Source organism: Macaca mulatta, chromosome 6, assembly GCF_049350105.2.
Source record: "Macaca mulatta isolate MMU2019108-1 chromosome 6, T2T-MMU8v2.0, whole genome shotgun sequence".
NCBI classification, from domain to species: domain Eukaryota; kingdom Metazoa; phylum Chordata; class Mammalia; order Primates; family Cercopithecidae; genus Macaca; species Macaca mulatta.
This window is the reverse complement of record NC_133411.1, coordinates 75,231,994-75,247,406: the sequence shown is the minus strand read 5'-3', so window position 1 is coordinate 75,247,406 and position 15,413 is coordinate 75,231,994. Positions and strand designations below refer to the sequence as shown.

Here is a 15,413-nt window from a genome sequence, read left to right as displayed (position 1 = left end):
TTTATGTAAATGTTACCCACATTAACCTTTTCTTCCATGGTGCAACTTTCCTATCATGGAAAGGAAGACTGGACGGCAATTAAATTGCCTGTAAATCCCACACCAATTTTCTTTGCAGAAAAAGCACACGATAAAAAATGGTTTTGTTGCTAGTACATTTCCAAACTCTATGTTAACATAATTTCTTCAGATCAATTTTCAACAAAAACTGCTCTCTTGAGATTAAGAATGTCAGTTATATGCTTTGATGAGTCAGTTCTTTTAATTCGTTGGTTCAACTGTTTGATAAAGGTTAACATTTTAGTAGTAAAAACTGTGACACTCAACAGATTTACATTAAATAGCTGCTTCCCAACAGTGACTTAAAGATAACTCCTGATGATATTTACCACTGATGACTTGTCCAAATAGCTCTTCTGGAGTATCCCCAAAGAAGGGCACGCATCCAACCAGAAATTCATAGAGGATAATCCCCATGGCCCACCAATCCACCGGCTTTCCATAACCCTGCCTCAGAATCACTTCTGGTGCAATGTATTCAGGTGTGCCGCAGACCTAAAAGATAATTGCAATATTTGAATAATTGGAATATTAGACATGAATTAAAATGAGCAAGATGGCTAGTCACCAATTATTTTGCCCAGAATGCACCTGCTCAACCACATGGAATCACATGGACAAAGAACTTAAGAGCAACAAGTATAATAAAGTATTTAAAATACCAAGGCAAAGAATTATTACCAAAGATGGGAAGTTTACAGTTCTGCTCTAATGTTAAATTATATGTAATGTTTACTTTCAAATTGAGAATCTGACCCTGTTTGGTAGTTTTACCTATTATACAATATTAAAACCACTTATAATCCTTAAATTTAAAATAATAATGCATTTTTAACTTTGTCATTGTCAGAGAGAGTTTTAGTATCTATATGACCAAAATACATTCACACACAGGTTATTTCATAAAAGCAATGACAGTTGAGCTGTGTTTACCTTAAGTAACTTTACAATGAACAGATTGTGGGCACATGGTAATGAGGCATGCTTAAAGGGAAATGGGCCGTGGCTTGGATTTAGCACCCGTGATGGTACAATGCATCATGAGTTTCACAAGTACTCTACTGAGACTCCTGAATTCCTTATAAAAACAGTTTTCCATTTGTCTCTCTCACACTCTCACTTGTGTGCAATTAGATCCTTCGTCTTGCTAATAGACCATAATGTTGGGAGAGGAATGTAGAGGGAGCAGACAGTTCAAAGAGGCCCAGGGAGAAAAATGGAAGCAATTTGCACTTTATTAAATGTAAGGTTTATACAGACATCTAAACCACCAGCACTAATGTGAAGATGGCCCACACAAGTTGATTCTGAACTTCACTGGCAATACCATACTTTGTATTTCTCAATAAACTAAATGGCACCCAAGCTTACCTGTTTATCCAGGAACTCTCGAGCATCCTTCTCAATATGACCCTCATAAAGGTTGGTAGTCATGCTCATTAGTCCCACCTTAGATAATCCAAAATCTGTCAGCTTTATGTGCCCCATGGAGGTAACCAACAAGCTATGAGGCAGAAGGACATATAACACAATAATCACTTTATAAGCTGGTTATCTATTTTCATTTGCCCCCTACCCCCATCAATTTCTAAGACTATTTAATATATGGGCATCAAGCTTATTACAAAACCCAGCCTGGAAAGAGATGAAGTCACACAAAGATGTCAAATACTTCCATCTAGCAGCTGAGTGTAATTCACAAGGGAGGGCTAGAGACAAGGCGTAGCTAATCTTTGTTGGAGCAGCCACATACAGCATCATTTATAACACTTTGAAACTTCTGGAAAAATTCGAGTATCAAACTCTGATCCCTTTCCATTTTCACATTAAGAAAATGAAAAAGAAAGGGCATATACCAGGAACTAAGCAACCCATTTGTGATACAAATGAGACACAAGATAAAACAAAACAAAACAAAACAAAAAAAACAGAAAAATATTGTTTCAGATTTCAACTTCCATCTCTAATTTAAATTTCTACTCATTAAGCACAAAACCTGTATTTCCTACACATGCAAAGAATCTGCAATTAAATATATTTAAAACTTTTCATTTTAAGTGGGAAAATAAAAAGTTCAAATAGTATATACAGTATTATAGTAATTTAAAAATTAAAAGAATAGAGGGATTTTTTAAAAAAGCTACTGGATGGAAATATCCCAAAATGTTATAGTTGTCTTTGGTAATATTGTGGATGAATTTTTTTCTCTTTTTTTCCCTGAATTTTTCAAATTTTGTAGAATAAGCATGAGTCAACTTTACCATAAACTTTTCAGCACACTTAAAGTCTTTACATGTTAATATGTAATGTTTTTAGAGGCATCTCATATTAGTGGATAAAGCATGAAATATTTAATAAATGGTGTCAAGATGAATAGCTAGTCATCTGGGAAAAAAAGTCTATCTGTATCTCAGATCAGACACCAAAATCAATTCCACGTAAATTAAAAATTACTAAAAAATTAAATTGTGAGTAAAACAGAATGTAATATCAAGCACTTCATCTTGGAGTAGGAAAAGGTAATCTAAGTATGGCACCAAATAAAGAAACTATCCAGAAAACAACTAGTAGCATTCTATGAAGCCATTATCACATTTACATCATTAAAAAAAAAAAACTTAAAAAAATTAACTCTGGCTTTATGATTATCTTTTTCTCTTGTTGCTGGTAAGTTTTTTTTTTTTTTTTTTTTTTGAGACGGGGTCTCATTCTGTCACCCAGGCTGGAGTGCAGTGGCATGATCTTGGCTCACTGTAACCTCTGCCTCCTGGGTTCACGCCATTCTCCTGCCTCAGCCTCCCGAGTAGCTGGGACTACAGGCCCACCATCACGTCCGGCTAATTATTTTATATTTTTAGTAGAGATGGGGTTTCACCACGTTAGCCAGGATGATCTCGATCTCCTAACCTCGTGATCTGCCCGCTTCAGCCTTCCACAGTGCTAGGATTACAGACGTGAGCCACTGCGCCCAACTGATAAATTATTAATATAAGCATTGTGGGGGGTGGGGAACTAGGGGAGGGATAACATTAGGAGAAATACCTAATGTAGATGATGGGTTGATGGGTGCAGCAAACCACCATGGCATGTGTATACCTATGTAACAAACCTGCACATTCTGCATATGTATCCCAGAACTTAAAGTATTTATATATATATATTTATATATATACACACACACACACATACATGCATTGTATCCTCTTTTCTATGAGTTTCCTGAACTTCACATAAGCATATCCTTTAAAGATTTACATACAAATTACCATATATACTGTTAAAACAACTTATTTTGGACATTATGGAAGAATTTAAAAATGAACATTGCATTAAAAGGAAACATCTTTATAAACATACAAGAACTTTGTATTGGGCAAAAGAAGATATATATTTCATTTGTGTACATACTTGTCTGGTTTCAAATCCCTGTGTACAATTCCATAATTATGTAAATATTCCAAGGCCAAGACCGTCTCGGCAAAGTACATTCTGGCCATATCAACAGGGAGAGGACCCATGTTTTTCATTAAAGTAGCACAGTCTCCCCCTATAACACAGGAAAAAGAGTTAGTAGCTATAGGATCAAGGCTTAATGGAGAAAATCAGTTTAGACTGCAGAATTTCAAGGTGAAATCATTTCTACCCATAGACACAGCATATCATAGTCACAACTGGAGTCTGTGTGTGAACCTGTCATGTTTCTAACTAAGACATGGTATGCAGAAAATACAGATTTTTATTTAAGAAGTAGTATTCATAAGAGAGAAGGTTTGGCTCTGAAGTGAAACTGTACTTTAAAGAACTGCTAGCATAATTTTAGGATCATGTTAACAATTTAAAATATACCAGCATAAAACATGGATTCTAGAATCAGGCTACCTGAGTCCAAATTCTAGCTCTGCCTCTTACAAGCTGAGACATCCTAGGCAAACTACTCTTGGTTCCTTCATTCGTAATACGAGGATGGTAACAATGTCATCTTTGTTAGAATTCTTATGAGAATTAAATGAGATAATCTATATAAAGAACTTAGGATATTGCCCAACACATATCACATACTAAATGTGTGATAAATGTTAGTTATTGTTTTTGTTAAGATAACCACAACAGAGGTTAAAAAAGCAAAACATTGGTGTGGTAGAAAGAACATTAGATGAAAATAAGGCAAGCTACGTTTTTGTCTTTTATCTACCACTCTATCTAGTAAGTCTTCCTTTCTTGGACTTTATTTCGCTCATCTATGAAATGGAAAGGTTAAACTAAAAGGATATCTAATGTTTGAGTTTTATAGTTTTGGGATTCTGTTCAATGACAACAGCTTAAATTAGATGCTTTGAAATTGCTACTGATCTATTCATTTTATTAACTTTATGTCAACAAGTCATGGTCACTTGAACTCAGAAAGTTAATGTAAAATTGATGGAAATAAGATTACTTGGAGCACTGAAAAGGTAGTCCACAAACCTCTTAAAGAAAGAAAGAAAAAAAGCTAAAAATCAGGAAGACTGGCTTCATTTTCTTGAATGTACCTCCTTTTCCATTTTATTTCATACCATAGACTGAAAAGAATATATATTTCTTTCTGTAAGACTAATTGTGATGAGTACTTTTATGATACGTAATAAAAATAAGTAGAAAAAAATCCCATCACCTATATTCCAACTTTAATGACCAACTGAGAGGAGGTAGTTAGGATTAAAAACTATTAAAAAAGATAAACAACCTTTTTCCAGATAGCACTAATTTTCCCTTTGTTATAGTAGAGCAGGCACTTTACAAGCAATTATCAGAAGATAATGACTGGGAATACAGCCATCTCATTTGCCTGGGCTTTAGTTCCTAGGTGGATACAGCCATTATGTGGCACAAATACAGAAAGCTTCAACAACACAAATGAGCAAGGAATTTCTGGGTACAGGTGTCATGTTCTCCATGTCAGATACTGATATACCTTCCACATATTCCATGACCATGCACAAGTGGCGCCTTGTTTCAAAGGAGCAATACATGCTGACAACAAAGGGGTTTTCTGCAAAAGTCAGGATATCCCGCTCCACAAAGGCCTGCTGGATCTGGTTTCGAAGGATGAGGTTCTGTTTATTAATCTTCTTCATGGCAAACCTCTGCCGGGATTCTTTATGCCGAACAAAGTAGACTGCCCTGAAAGGGAGCAGAAGTATTGGGGTTGACAGGAAGAGAGAAAGTAAGGATGTTCTGGGGATACAGTAAACCATATAAATCATCAACTTTTTAAAAGTTCACACGGCAGGTGGAATGTAGCTCCCACAAGGTGGCAGCTACAAACATCCCATCCCAGGCTAAACGCCTTTGGCTAGATTGATTTTTTTTTAATTCTTTCAGTTAAAGGCCAAGGGTCATATTCAGGCATCAGATTCATCTTCACTGCTGAAGGAAGGAAATGAGCAGTTCCCAAAGTGAGCTATTTCCTAATAGCTAGCTGACATTTTCAGTTTTTCCACAAACACATCAAAATCTGATATATGTCAGAACAGGAAAGAATTAACAAAATTACACACATATAACAAACTAGATCCTTTCTAGCATTATATATATATTACACACTTTTTCTCAACCAACTAAAGCAATGATTTTCTTTTTTTTCCTTCTTTTTTTTTTTTTTTTTTTTTGCGACAGTCTTGCTCTGTCGCCCAGGCCAGAGTGCAGTGGTACGCTCTTGGCTCACTGCAACCTCTGACTCCTGGGTTCATACGATTCTTGTGCCTCAGCCTCCTGAGTAGATGGGATTACAGTTGCATGCCACCATGCCCAGTTAATTTAGTGTGTGTTTTTTGGTAGAGACAGAGTTTCACCATGTTGGCCAGGCTGGTCTCAAACTCCTGACCTCCTTGGCCTCCCAAAGTACTAGGACTACAGGCATGTACCGCTGTGCCCGGACCCTAAAGCAATAATTTTCTAAATGATACCCTTGGGATCTGCAAAAAAACTCCACAGCTTCTTAGAGTATCTGGCTTCCAATTCAGAGACATTTACTTCCGAAGAAATTTCCAGATAAATGAGAAGTACGTGTTTAACACATTATATGGGGGTGTCTTGCAACAAAGGGTAGCATATTTCCTCACTGCAATCCTCAGCATGTGCTACCCCATGGCCGTTTCAACAGGAAATGCATTTCTCAGCATAAGAGCGGGCCAACGATGGAGCTATATTTCTGTTCTCTCAAATTCATGGTCAAGGTGTCAGAGAACTTTACAACCAGACCAGGCTGCACTCAATTTCTGCCTAAAGCCTCCCCCAAATACTTTATAGAGCCAATTATGTCTAGGTAAAGACAAGAGACCCACTGAGGCTTGGGATAAAGGAAATAAGAGAATTAGAAGGAGGAGTCTTAACAGTTCATCTGGAAATGATGAGCAACAAGGAACATGTCTTGGATGGGCTCCTTTGTCACAAGTCCTCCTCACTTGTCAATATCATGGGAGAACAAGTTTGAAATCTCCAATAATCAAACAAGAAATCATTTACCTGAAGAGCCATCAACCACAGTAAAGCATGTCCAGTGCCCACCTTATAAAACAGGTGGTATGTGATCTGAAATGGATTTTCCACTAGTTACTTAACCGTCCCTGAACAATGACTGCAAGGGGGCCTAGGACACCCTATGCTCCCGCTCAATCAATATATCAGGGTGATTTACTGACATAAATTTCCACTATATTCAATCCCAGTTTAATCAACGTTAACATTTTTCCCTTAAATGTTCAGCTAGGAATTACTTTTTCTTTCATGTATGTGTATCTTTATCTCTGTCTTCTCATCCTGCTCATCTTTTTCCTTTATTCAGCAAATCACACATCTATATTTTTAAACATTATTATTATTATTTTTGCTTTGCTCATATTTTTCTTCTCTTCTCATTTCTGTTTTTCTAGTTCTTCCTTCACTGAATAGTAAAAAGCTTCTTCACCATACCTCCCATAATCAATGCACCAAATGATCTAGTGCTGTCACTCTCACTGTAAACCAGCCAGCTGGGTGCCCAGCGCTTTCCACACCAACTGGTGGTACTCTTCAGTATGATCAAAGCCTTGGGCTCCCACCATTCTGAGTGATTCCCACACCTGTTTTGCTGGCTAGATTTGATATTAAGGTTAACTAATTTAAACAAATATTTAAACTGATGAAACATGAGTGTAAAAAGGGTAAGCACTATTGTTTATCAGAAAACTAAACAAATGTTTTAGAAAATCTTAATAAATGTGAGTTACTAAATTAAATTCCTGTTGATTTAATGTGGGTGACAAGATTGGCAAAAGTTGAAAAAATAACAAAAATCTAGATTCCTACATTCATATTGCTTCGAGTTCTTGTTTCACCATTAATGAAGGTAAAATTGGAAAACAGAAACAATGTATTGTAAGTCTGGTTTACACTGACTTTCTTGAAAAGGCCTTCCATCAACAGACTAGGAAATTTATGTATATTTAGGCTAAATTAAAATGTTTAAAACATGTATCTTTTTAAATTATTTTCTACTTTGACTAACTTTTAAATTAAACAACCAACTACTAGTTCTTTTTGTATCAGATTAAAGGCTTTTAGTATATTTTTCTTTCTTCAACTACTGATCAGCTACTATCAAGAATCCACAGATAACTTGAGTTGCTCCTAATCAGATGATGGTAGCAGGACAGAAATACAAAGGAGCACAGAAAATAACTTGGCCATCCCTCAAATAGAAGATAAGTATTGATATACAAATGTTGTCATTTGATCCACCATGGTCAAGTCAGCTTCATCCCTGGGATGCAAGGCTAGTTCAACATACGCAAATCAATAAATGTAATGCATCACATAAACAGAACCAACCACAAAAAACACTTGATTATCTCAGATGCAGAAAAGGCCTTCAACAAAATTCAACAGCACTTCATGCTAAAAACTCTCAATAAACTAGGCATTGACAGAACGTATCTCAAAATCATAAGAGTTATGTATGACAAACCCACAGCCAATATCATACTGAATGAGCAAAAACTGAAAGCATTCCCTTTGCAAACCTGCACCAGACAAGGATGCCCACCCTCACCACTCCTATTCAACACAGCATTGGAAGTTCTGGCCAGGGCAATCAGACAAGAGAAAGAAATAAACTGTATTCAATTAGGAAAAGAAGAAGTCAAATTGTCTCTGTTTGCAGATTACATGATTGTATATTTAGAAAACCCCATCATCTCAGCCCAAAATCTCCTTAAGCTGATAAGCAACTTCAGCAGTTTCAGGATACAAAATCAATGTGCAAACATCACAAGTATTCCTATACACAATTAATAGACAAACAGAGAGCCAAATCATGAATGAACTCCCATTCACAACTGCTACAAAGAGAATAAAATACCTAGGAATACAACTCACAAGGGATGTAAAGGAACTCTTCAAAGAGAACTACAAACCACTGCTCAAGGAAATAAGAGAGGACACAAACAAATGGAAAAACATTCCATGCTCATGGATAGGAATAATCAATCTCATGAAAATGGCCATACTGCCCAAAGTAATTTATAGATTCAATGTTATCCCCATCAAGCTACCATTGACTTTCTTCACAGAATTGGAAAACTTCTTTAAATTTCATATGGAACCAAAAAAGAGCCTGCATTGCAAAGACAATCCTAAGCAAAAAGAAGGATGCTGGAGGCATCATGCTACCTGACTTCAAACTATACTACAAGGCTACAGTAACCAAAACAGCATGGTACTGCTACCAAAATAGATATGTAGACCAATGGAACAGAATAGAGGCCTCAGAAACAATGCCATACATCTACAACCATCTGATCTTTGACAAACCTGACAAAAACAAGAAATGGGGAAAGGATTCCCTGTTTAAAATGGTGTTGGGAAAACTGGCTAGCCATATGCAGAAAGCTGAAACTGGATCCCTTCCTTACACCTTATACAAAAATTAAGATGGATTAAAGACTTAAATGCAAGACCTAAAACCATAAAAGCCCTAGAGGAAAACCTAGGCAATACCATTCAGGACATAGGCATGGGCAAAGACTTCATGATTAAACACTAAAAGCAATGGCAACAAAAGCCAAAATAGACAATTGGGATCTAATTAAACTAAAGAGCTTCTGCACTGCAAAAGAAACGATCATCAGAGTGAACAGGCAACCTACAGAATGGGAGAAAATTTTGCAATCTATCAATCTGATAAAGGGCTAATATCCAGAATCTATAAAGAACCTAAACAAATTTACAAGAAAAAAACAAACAACTGCATCAAAAAGTGGGCAAAGGATATGAACAGACCCTTCTCAAAAGAAGACATTTATGCAGCCAACACATATGAAAACAAGCTCATCATCACTGGTCATTAGAGAAATGCAAATCAAAACCACAATGAGATACCTTCTCACACCAGTTAGAATGGCGATCCTTAAAAAGTCAGGAAACAACACATGCTGGAGAAGATATGGAGAAACAGGAACGCTTTTACACTGTTGGTGGGAGTGTAAATTAGTTCAACCATTGTGGAAGACAGTGTGGCGATTCCTCAAGGATCTAGAACTAGAAACACCATTTGGCCCAGCAATCCCATTACTGGGTATATACTCAAAGGATTATAAATCATTCTACTATGAAGACACATGCACACGTATGTTTCCTGCGGCACTGTTCACAATAGCAAAGACTTGGAACCAACCCAAATGCCCATCAATGACAGACTGGATAAAGAAAATGTGGCATATATACATCATGGAATACTATGCAGCTATAAAAAAGGATGAGTTCATGTCCTTTACAGGGACATGGATGAAGCTGGAAACCATCATTCTCAGCAAACTAACACAGAAACAGAAAATCAAACACCACACGTTCTCACTCATAAGTGGAAGTTGAACAATGAGAACACATGGACACAGGGAGGGGATCATCACACACCGGGGCCTGAAGAGGGGTTGGGGGCTAGGGTAGGGATAGCATTAGGAGAAATACCTAATGTAGATGACGGGTTGATGGGTGCAGCAAACCACCATGGCACATGTATACCTATGTAACAAACCTGCACGTTCTGCACATGTACCCCAGAACTTAAAGTATAATAATGAAAAAAAAAAAAAAAAAAAGAACCAAAACAGGGGGTTTTCAAACAGGAAATATATATTTCAAAATGAAAGAATTTTAAATACTGACAGGGAGAAACCAGTATCTTTGTATTATAGTTTGCCTATTCTGGAGAGTAAAGTGACATACAGCTTATTATCTCTTCCTTCAATATTTGGTTTTGAGTAAGTTTAGTGCTGAGGAGCCTTAGACGTATATTATGAATTTCACAGATGACCACAAGGTGGCCATTCTGATTTTCAATCAAGAATCACCATTTCTTACATAAATAACTACTCTGCAATATGTTTGAGAATAGGAGTGAAGGAAGAATGGACTTATCCATGATTTTATGAAAAATAAAAGACAAATATGCCTCCAGCCCAGTATGACCAGCATCCTTACTGGGTCTCTCTGTGGCACTGTATAAAAAATGGCTTTAGTCTTTATTCTCAGATTATCAGTTCATAAAACTTTGTTTGACTTTCTGCTTTCCCTTGTTATGATGTACTTACAATAATCAGTTAATCCTTGGGAAAACTGACCTAAACCAATTTAAAAGAATCCTATAAGTAGCTTGAGATATCGCCGCCTGAGGACATGCATATCTTGATGAAGTCACAAGGGTCAAACAGACTTCCTTATTAGAATTAGTTGTGGGTGGATTTTTTGTTTGTTTTCTGTTCTTGGGTTTTTACATTTCTGTATTGCTTTGGGAATGTTACTCGTCATGTTGAAATTTGTTTATTTAGTAATAATTGTTGTATATATATATACACATATATATATGTATGTATACCTTTTCTCTTTTAAGTTGATGTTCCAAATGTGCTTAAAGCTAGCAAAGAGAGAGAGACAGTGAGAAACAAGGAGAGATACGACAGCCACCGACAGCCAGATACATAACACTGTTGAGTGGACGGTACACCTCCCAGTGTTAAAAGTTGTACTGAACTGACTGATATGGCTCCACATTTCTTCTCTGCCTTCTGGTCCCAGAGATTGTGCTTTCTTTGAAGAGGCTGCTTTGGTCTCTCTTCCTACACTGACCTCCCTGTGAAACAGGAAAACCCAAGGGTAGAAGGTGGGGGGCGGGGAAGACGTAACCAAAGACCTTAGTTCTCTCTGAGCCAAGCTTCTCCCCACCCATGCAGAACTGAGGTGTGGGAGGGTGGGGAGAAGTGGAACTAGAAGCTGACAGGATCTAGAGCAGAATGAATCAGCCCTTATTGCGAGCATGAATGTCTAGCGTGTATAAAATTATGCACGACTCTGAGAGCCCAATACGTGACTCCGTACTAGCAAATCTCCATGTGGGAATGAGGGTGCGTGTGCCAGAGGAAAGTTGAGAGGAAAGACTACAGGGAGAGCATGTGGGAGACAGGGCGTATGCCGCTTGTGCACATGTGCCTCTTTGAGACATGTCCCAGGCCCCTTCACAGGTAAAAGAGAATCATGTGCATCAAGATTAGAAGGAAAGGCAAAGTGGGGGAGAAATGGTGCGCCTTTCAAAATTAGTTTTTTACTTTTAAAAATTTTAAGTCAATTTTATTCTTTTACTTTGAAAACATCTGAAGTTATGACTTAAAGATCCTGGTGGAAGTGTTCACTGGAAGAAGCAGTACCTCTACAACTCCAATTAGGATGGCTAAACATTTTAACAAATGGATACCTTATAGAGAGAAGCGAGTTCCACTTAGAAATCAGGATATCCGTGACTCTGTCTCTGCACCTCTCCTTGCCTACATGTGAGTGGAAATAATATCAACTACCACACAAGGGCTCTTGTGAGAAGAGAACATATATAAAGAAACCAGCACAGTGCCAGGTACATAGCCCCAGCTTTCTATAAAGCACTAAGTTGGCAAAAAGACACGTTTAACTTCCAGTCAGGGATCAGAAGTGTGTTAAACAGAGAAGGAAATCAGATGTTTATCAACTTGGCTTTATAACATGAATTTTCACCAAGCATAATGCTGAGAAAGCCATGTGTGTTTTAGCACTGCAGATAGAAGCCCTTCCTAATGACAGGGTTAGTTCCCAGCTCCACCAGTTTTTGAGGAGTCACGGAATCGGTGCCTTTCTGAGTCACTGATGTGAGTGGTAGATCCTGTGCGTGGATACCTAAGGAAGCCTCTAGAAGGGCCAGTTCAGCCACCCATAGGGGGATACATTTGTTCAGCCAGTTCCCATAAGCCTGCAATCACCCTCACTGACTGGGTGAACCAATAGGGGTGGTTCCATTCAAATTTCAAATTAAAGATTATTAAAATGTGGAGAAAATCTATCAGAAATAAAATGAGAGATTAAATCTGAGATGAGAAAAATAAAAAAAGAGTTTTGGCTGATCAGCAGAGACTCCCACAGGCAGCTTGTGAGTGCATTAATGACTTGGCCTGCATCCTGGGTGTTTACTGATTCACAGCTTGTTTAACTTCTTGTATATTCCCAACTATTCCCCAAAGTGTGATATACCTCATCTACTATACAGTGGTTTAATCGCACTACAAATGAGTTTACTCAACCAGTTAGAACTCCAAATACTGCTAAGATATATGCCCGCATTTTTAAAAGTGGTGCTTCACAGATAATCTTATTCCAGAATTCCACTGCTAATAAAATCTAGCAGTGCTCAAACCCATATACCCATTAAATCAAAGTTTAATCTTCTCCCTAATGAAGAAAGAAATCTTCAGGTCATTTCCAAAAGTGTAAAGAACTAAAAAACAAATGATAAGCAACTAGAAACCACAAATAAATGCATGCTAGAACCATCTTCCTAGGTAGAAAAGTTTCAATGAGGTCCTTGAAAAATAAAATATTGCAAAAATACATCAGAAAGCATTTATGAGCCACAACAGGAAATATGGCATTTGACATATCCTGAAAACAAATCAGTGAAGCATAGAAGGGACTCACAAATATTTAAGTTCTTAAGTTAATGGTGTGGAAAATATTCGAGGCGAAAAAATGGTAACAGAAACATCCCTTGTGGCACAACAAAAACCTCTTTTATTTCATCTGCTCATTTGCATGATAAACAGCAATAAATGTCTATGAGATTGTTTATTGCTCTTTATATACAGATAGAATTGGAATTAATATTTAATTAAACTAGAATTCTTGGGCTGTCTAAACTGGATCAGGTTATAGTTTGTGCATTAATTACGCTTCTAAACTATTAGTAACTCAGAAGAATCCTGTCACTGTTTACCGCCACAAGGAGAAAATTGTGTGTCTATAAAAAGGGATCAAGGAAGGAACACCATTAATATCATTAGATTATAGTATACAGCTCAATTTTGAAAATCCCGGTGTAGGAGTTTGAGGCTGCAGTGAGTGAGCTATGATTGCACCACTGCACTCCAACCTGAGGGACAGAGCAACATCTTGTCTCAAAAATAAATAAATAAATAAATTTAAAACAAAACGAAATAAAAAAAAATCCTGGTGTAATAAAGACTAAAACAAACATATTACTCTAAATCAAACTTATCCAACCCACAGCCCGTGGGCCGCACGCAGCCCAGGATGGCTTTGAATGCAGACCAACACAAATTCGTAAACTTGCTTAAAACATTATGAGTTTTTTGTGATTTTTTTTTCCAGTTATCAGCTGTTGTTCATGTTAATGTATTTTATGTGTGGCCCAAGACAGTTCTTCTTCCAATGTGGCCCAGGGAAGCCAAAAGATTAGACACTCCTGCTCTAAACCTTCAACCAGACTTATTTAAAGACATTTATCTTAAGGTTGTCTGCTGGTCAGACATGAAATACAGGCTATTTGTCATGTAGTAATACTATACAGAAAATTATAAATATATGATTATATATAATATACTATTTAATATATACATATATATCTCAATCAAGAGTCAGGTACTTCTTTTAACCCAGAAGGGCAAAAATGAAGGAGGCAGAAACAAGAGTAAATAAAATTTTTCCTTGAAAGTCTTTCTCTCCAACCCTCTTAAGTAACTACTTGGTCACTTGGCATGTTTTCTAATGAGGTGTCCAGTAAGAAGCGATTTTGGCTGTACAGTACAAGTCTCAGGGAAGAAGCAGTGATCTGAAAAGTCAAGTCCTTATACAGCATCTATTTGGCCTTAGATAAATGTGAAGAATAAATGTATTACTTGAGTGTGCAGAAATACAATAGAGAGCTTTTCTTGAATTACTCACCCATAGGCTCCGTTGCTAATCAATTTAATCGTTTCAAAATCACTTTCCCGAGGTTTCCTTCGAAGTTTCAGGGAGGCATTAGAGCTCTTGGAAACAAAATATGGAAGTTAAAAGTAGTTTAGAATTAAGAAAAGTATTTTATCAGCAAATAGATAAAATTTGAGTTATATGCTGTTATATAATATGTGGAAGTACAGTATTCCAGCCACAGGAACCTGAGGCATAGCTTTACAGAGCCATCATCCACAGCAATGCTGACAAACTCCTTGTGACACTGTCACTGAAGCGAATCCACATTTCCAGGCAATCAAGGACAATTCCTGATATTTATTTCTTTTTGTAAACTACTCAGGTTGGCCTTGTCCTAGTCTTTTAACATTTTGGGATTTAACTCCATAATGACAAGCTTTCCCTTTGGTTTCTGTTGGCCAAAAAAGAATGGGCCGGAGTGGCTCTACATGGGGCTGTATTCCTGACAGAGCATGTCTCTTTCATTCCTGCGGCAATCTTCATTGCTCAGAAAAGTAGTAGGCAACACGTGGAACACCCAAGTACAGAATGCCTGCCTTTCTTCACTTCCATGCTAGAAATCTAACATGGCTTACAAAACAAGTTTCAAAAAGACAGCTCTTTAAAAGTTTAGCTCAAACGATGGGAATAGAAAAAAATGCTTAAAAGAAATTCTCTCATGCCCCATTTATCTTAGCATGGAGAGGGAGTTACCAGCTCTTTGCTGCCCTCTGCAAGAGTCCAGAATTCCCTTCCTATTGTTTTGGAAGAAACCCTGTGTGGGCGCCATCATCCTCAACTCAGCACTGTCATCACTGACCCTGTCATCCCCACTCATTTTTGGAAGACTTGGCTACCCACCTTCCGCTCCGTCCAAGAGCTCTCTCACCATCCAGGGTGACTTCAGTGTCTACACATATAACCGACCCAACACTCTGGCCTCCAGACTACTTGACCTCTTCAACTTGAACCATCTGTCTCCTCTTCTCCCCCTTGGCCTCTGGCCAAGATCTGGATCTATCTAGTCATCACCTGCCAATGCTCCATCACAGAAAACAGACTTCAAGACT

The 15,413-nt window shown here is 37.5% G+C and overlaps 1 protein-coding gene across 20 annotated transcripts in view; it reads right to left on the bottom strand.

Moving 5' to 3' along the window:
- The window catches only part of MAST4 (microtubule associated serine/threonine kinase family member 4), a 578,446-nt gene that overhangs the window by 35,973 nt on the left and 527,060 nt on the right, over nucleotides 1-15,413 (bottom strand). For all 20 annotated transcript variants that reach the window (XM_078004799.1, XM_078004800.1, XM_015140160.3 and 17 more), the window contains 5 exons: nucleotides 14,335-14,420; nucleotides 5,012-5,220; nucleotides 3,469-3,607; nucleotides 1,432-1,564; nucleotides 390-555 (listed from right to left, as the gene is read on the bottom strand). In XM_078004799.1, coding sequence (XP_077860925.1) covers nucleotides 390-555; nucleotides 1,432-1,564; nucleotides 3,469-3,607; nucleotides 5,012-5,220; nucleotides 14,335-14,420 — 733 coding nt within the window. The remainder of the gene's footprint in view (nucleotides 1-389; nucleotides 556-1,431; nucleotides 1,565-3,468; nucleotides 3,608-5,011; nucleotides 5,221-14,334; nucleotides 14,421-15,413) is intronic.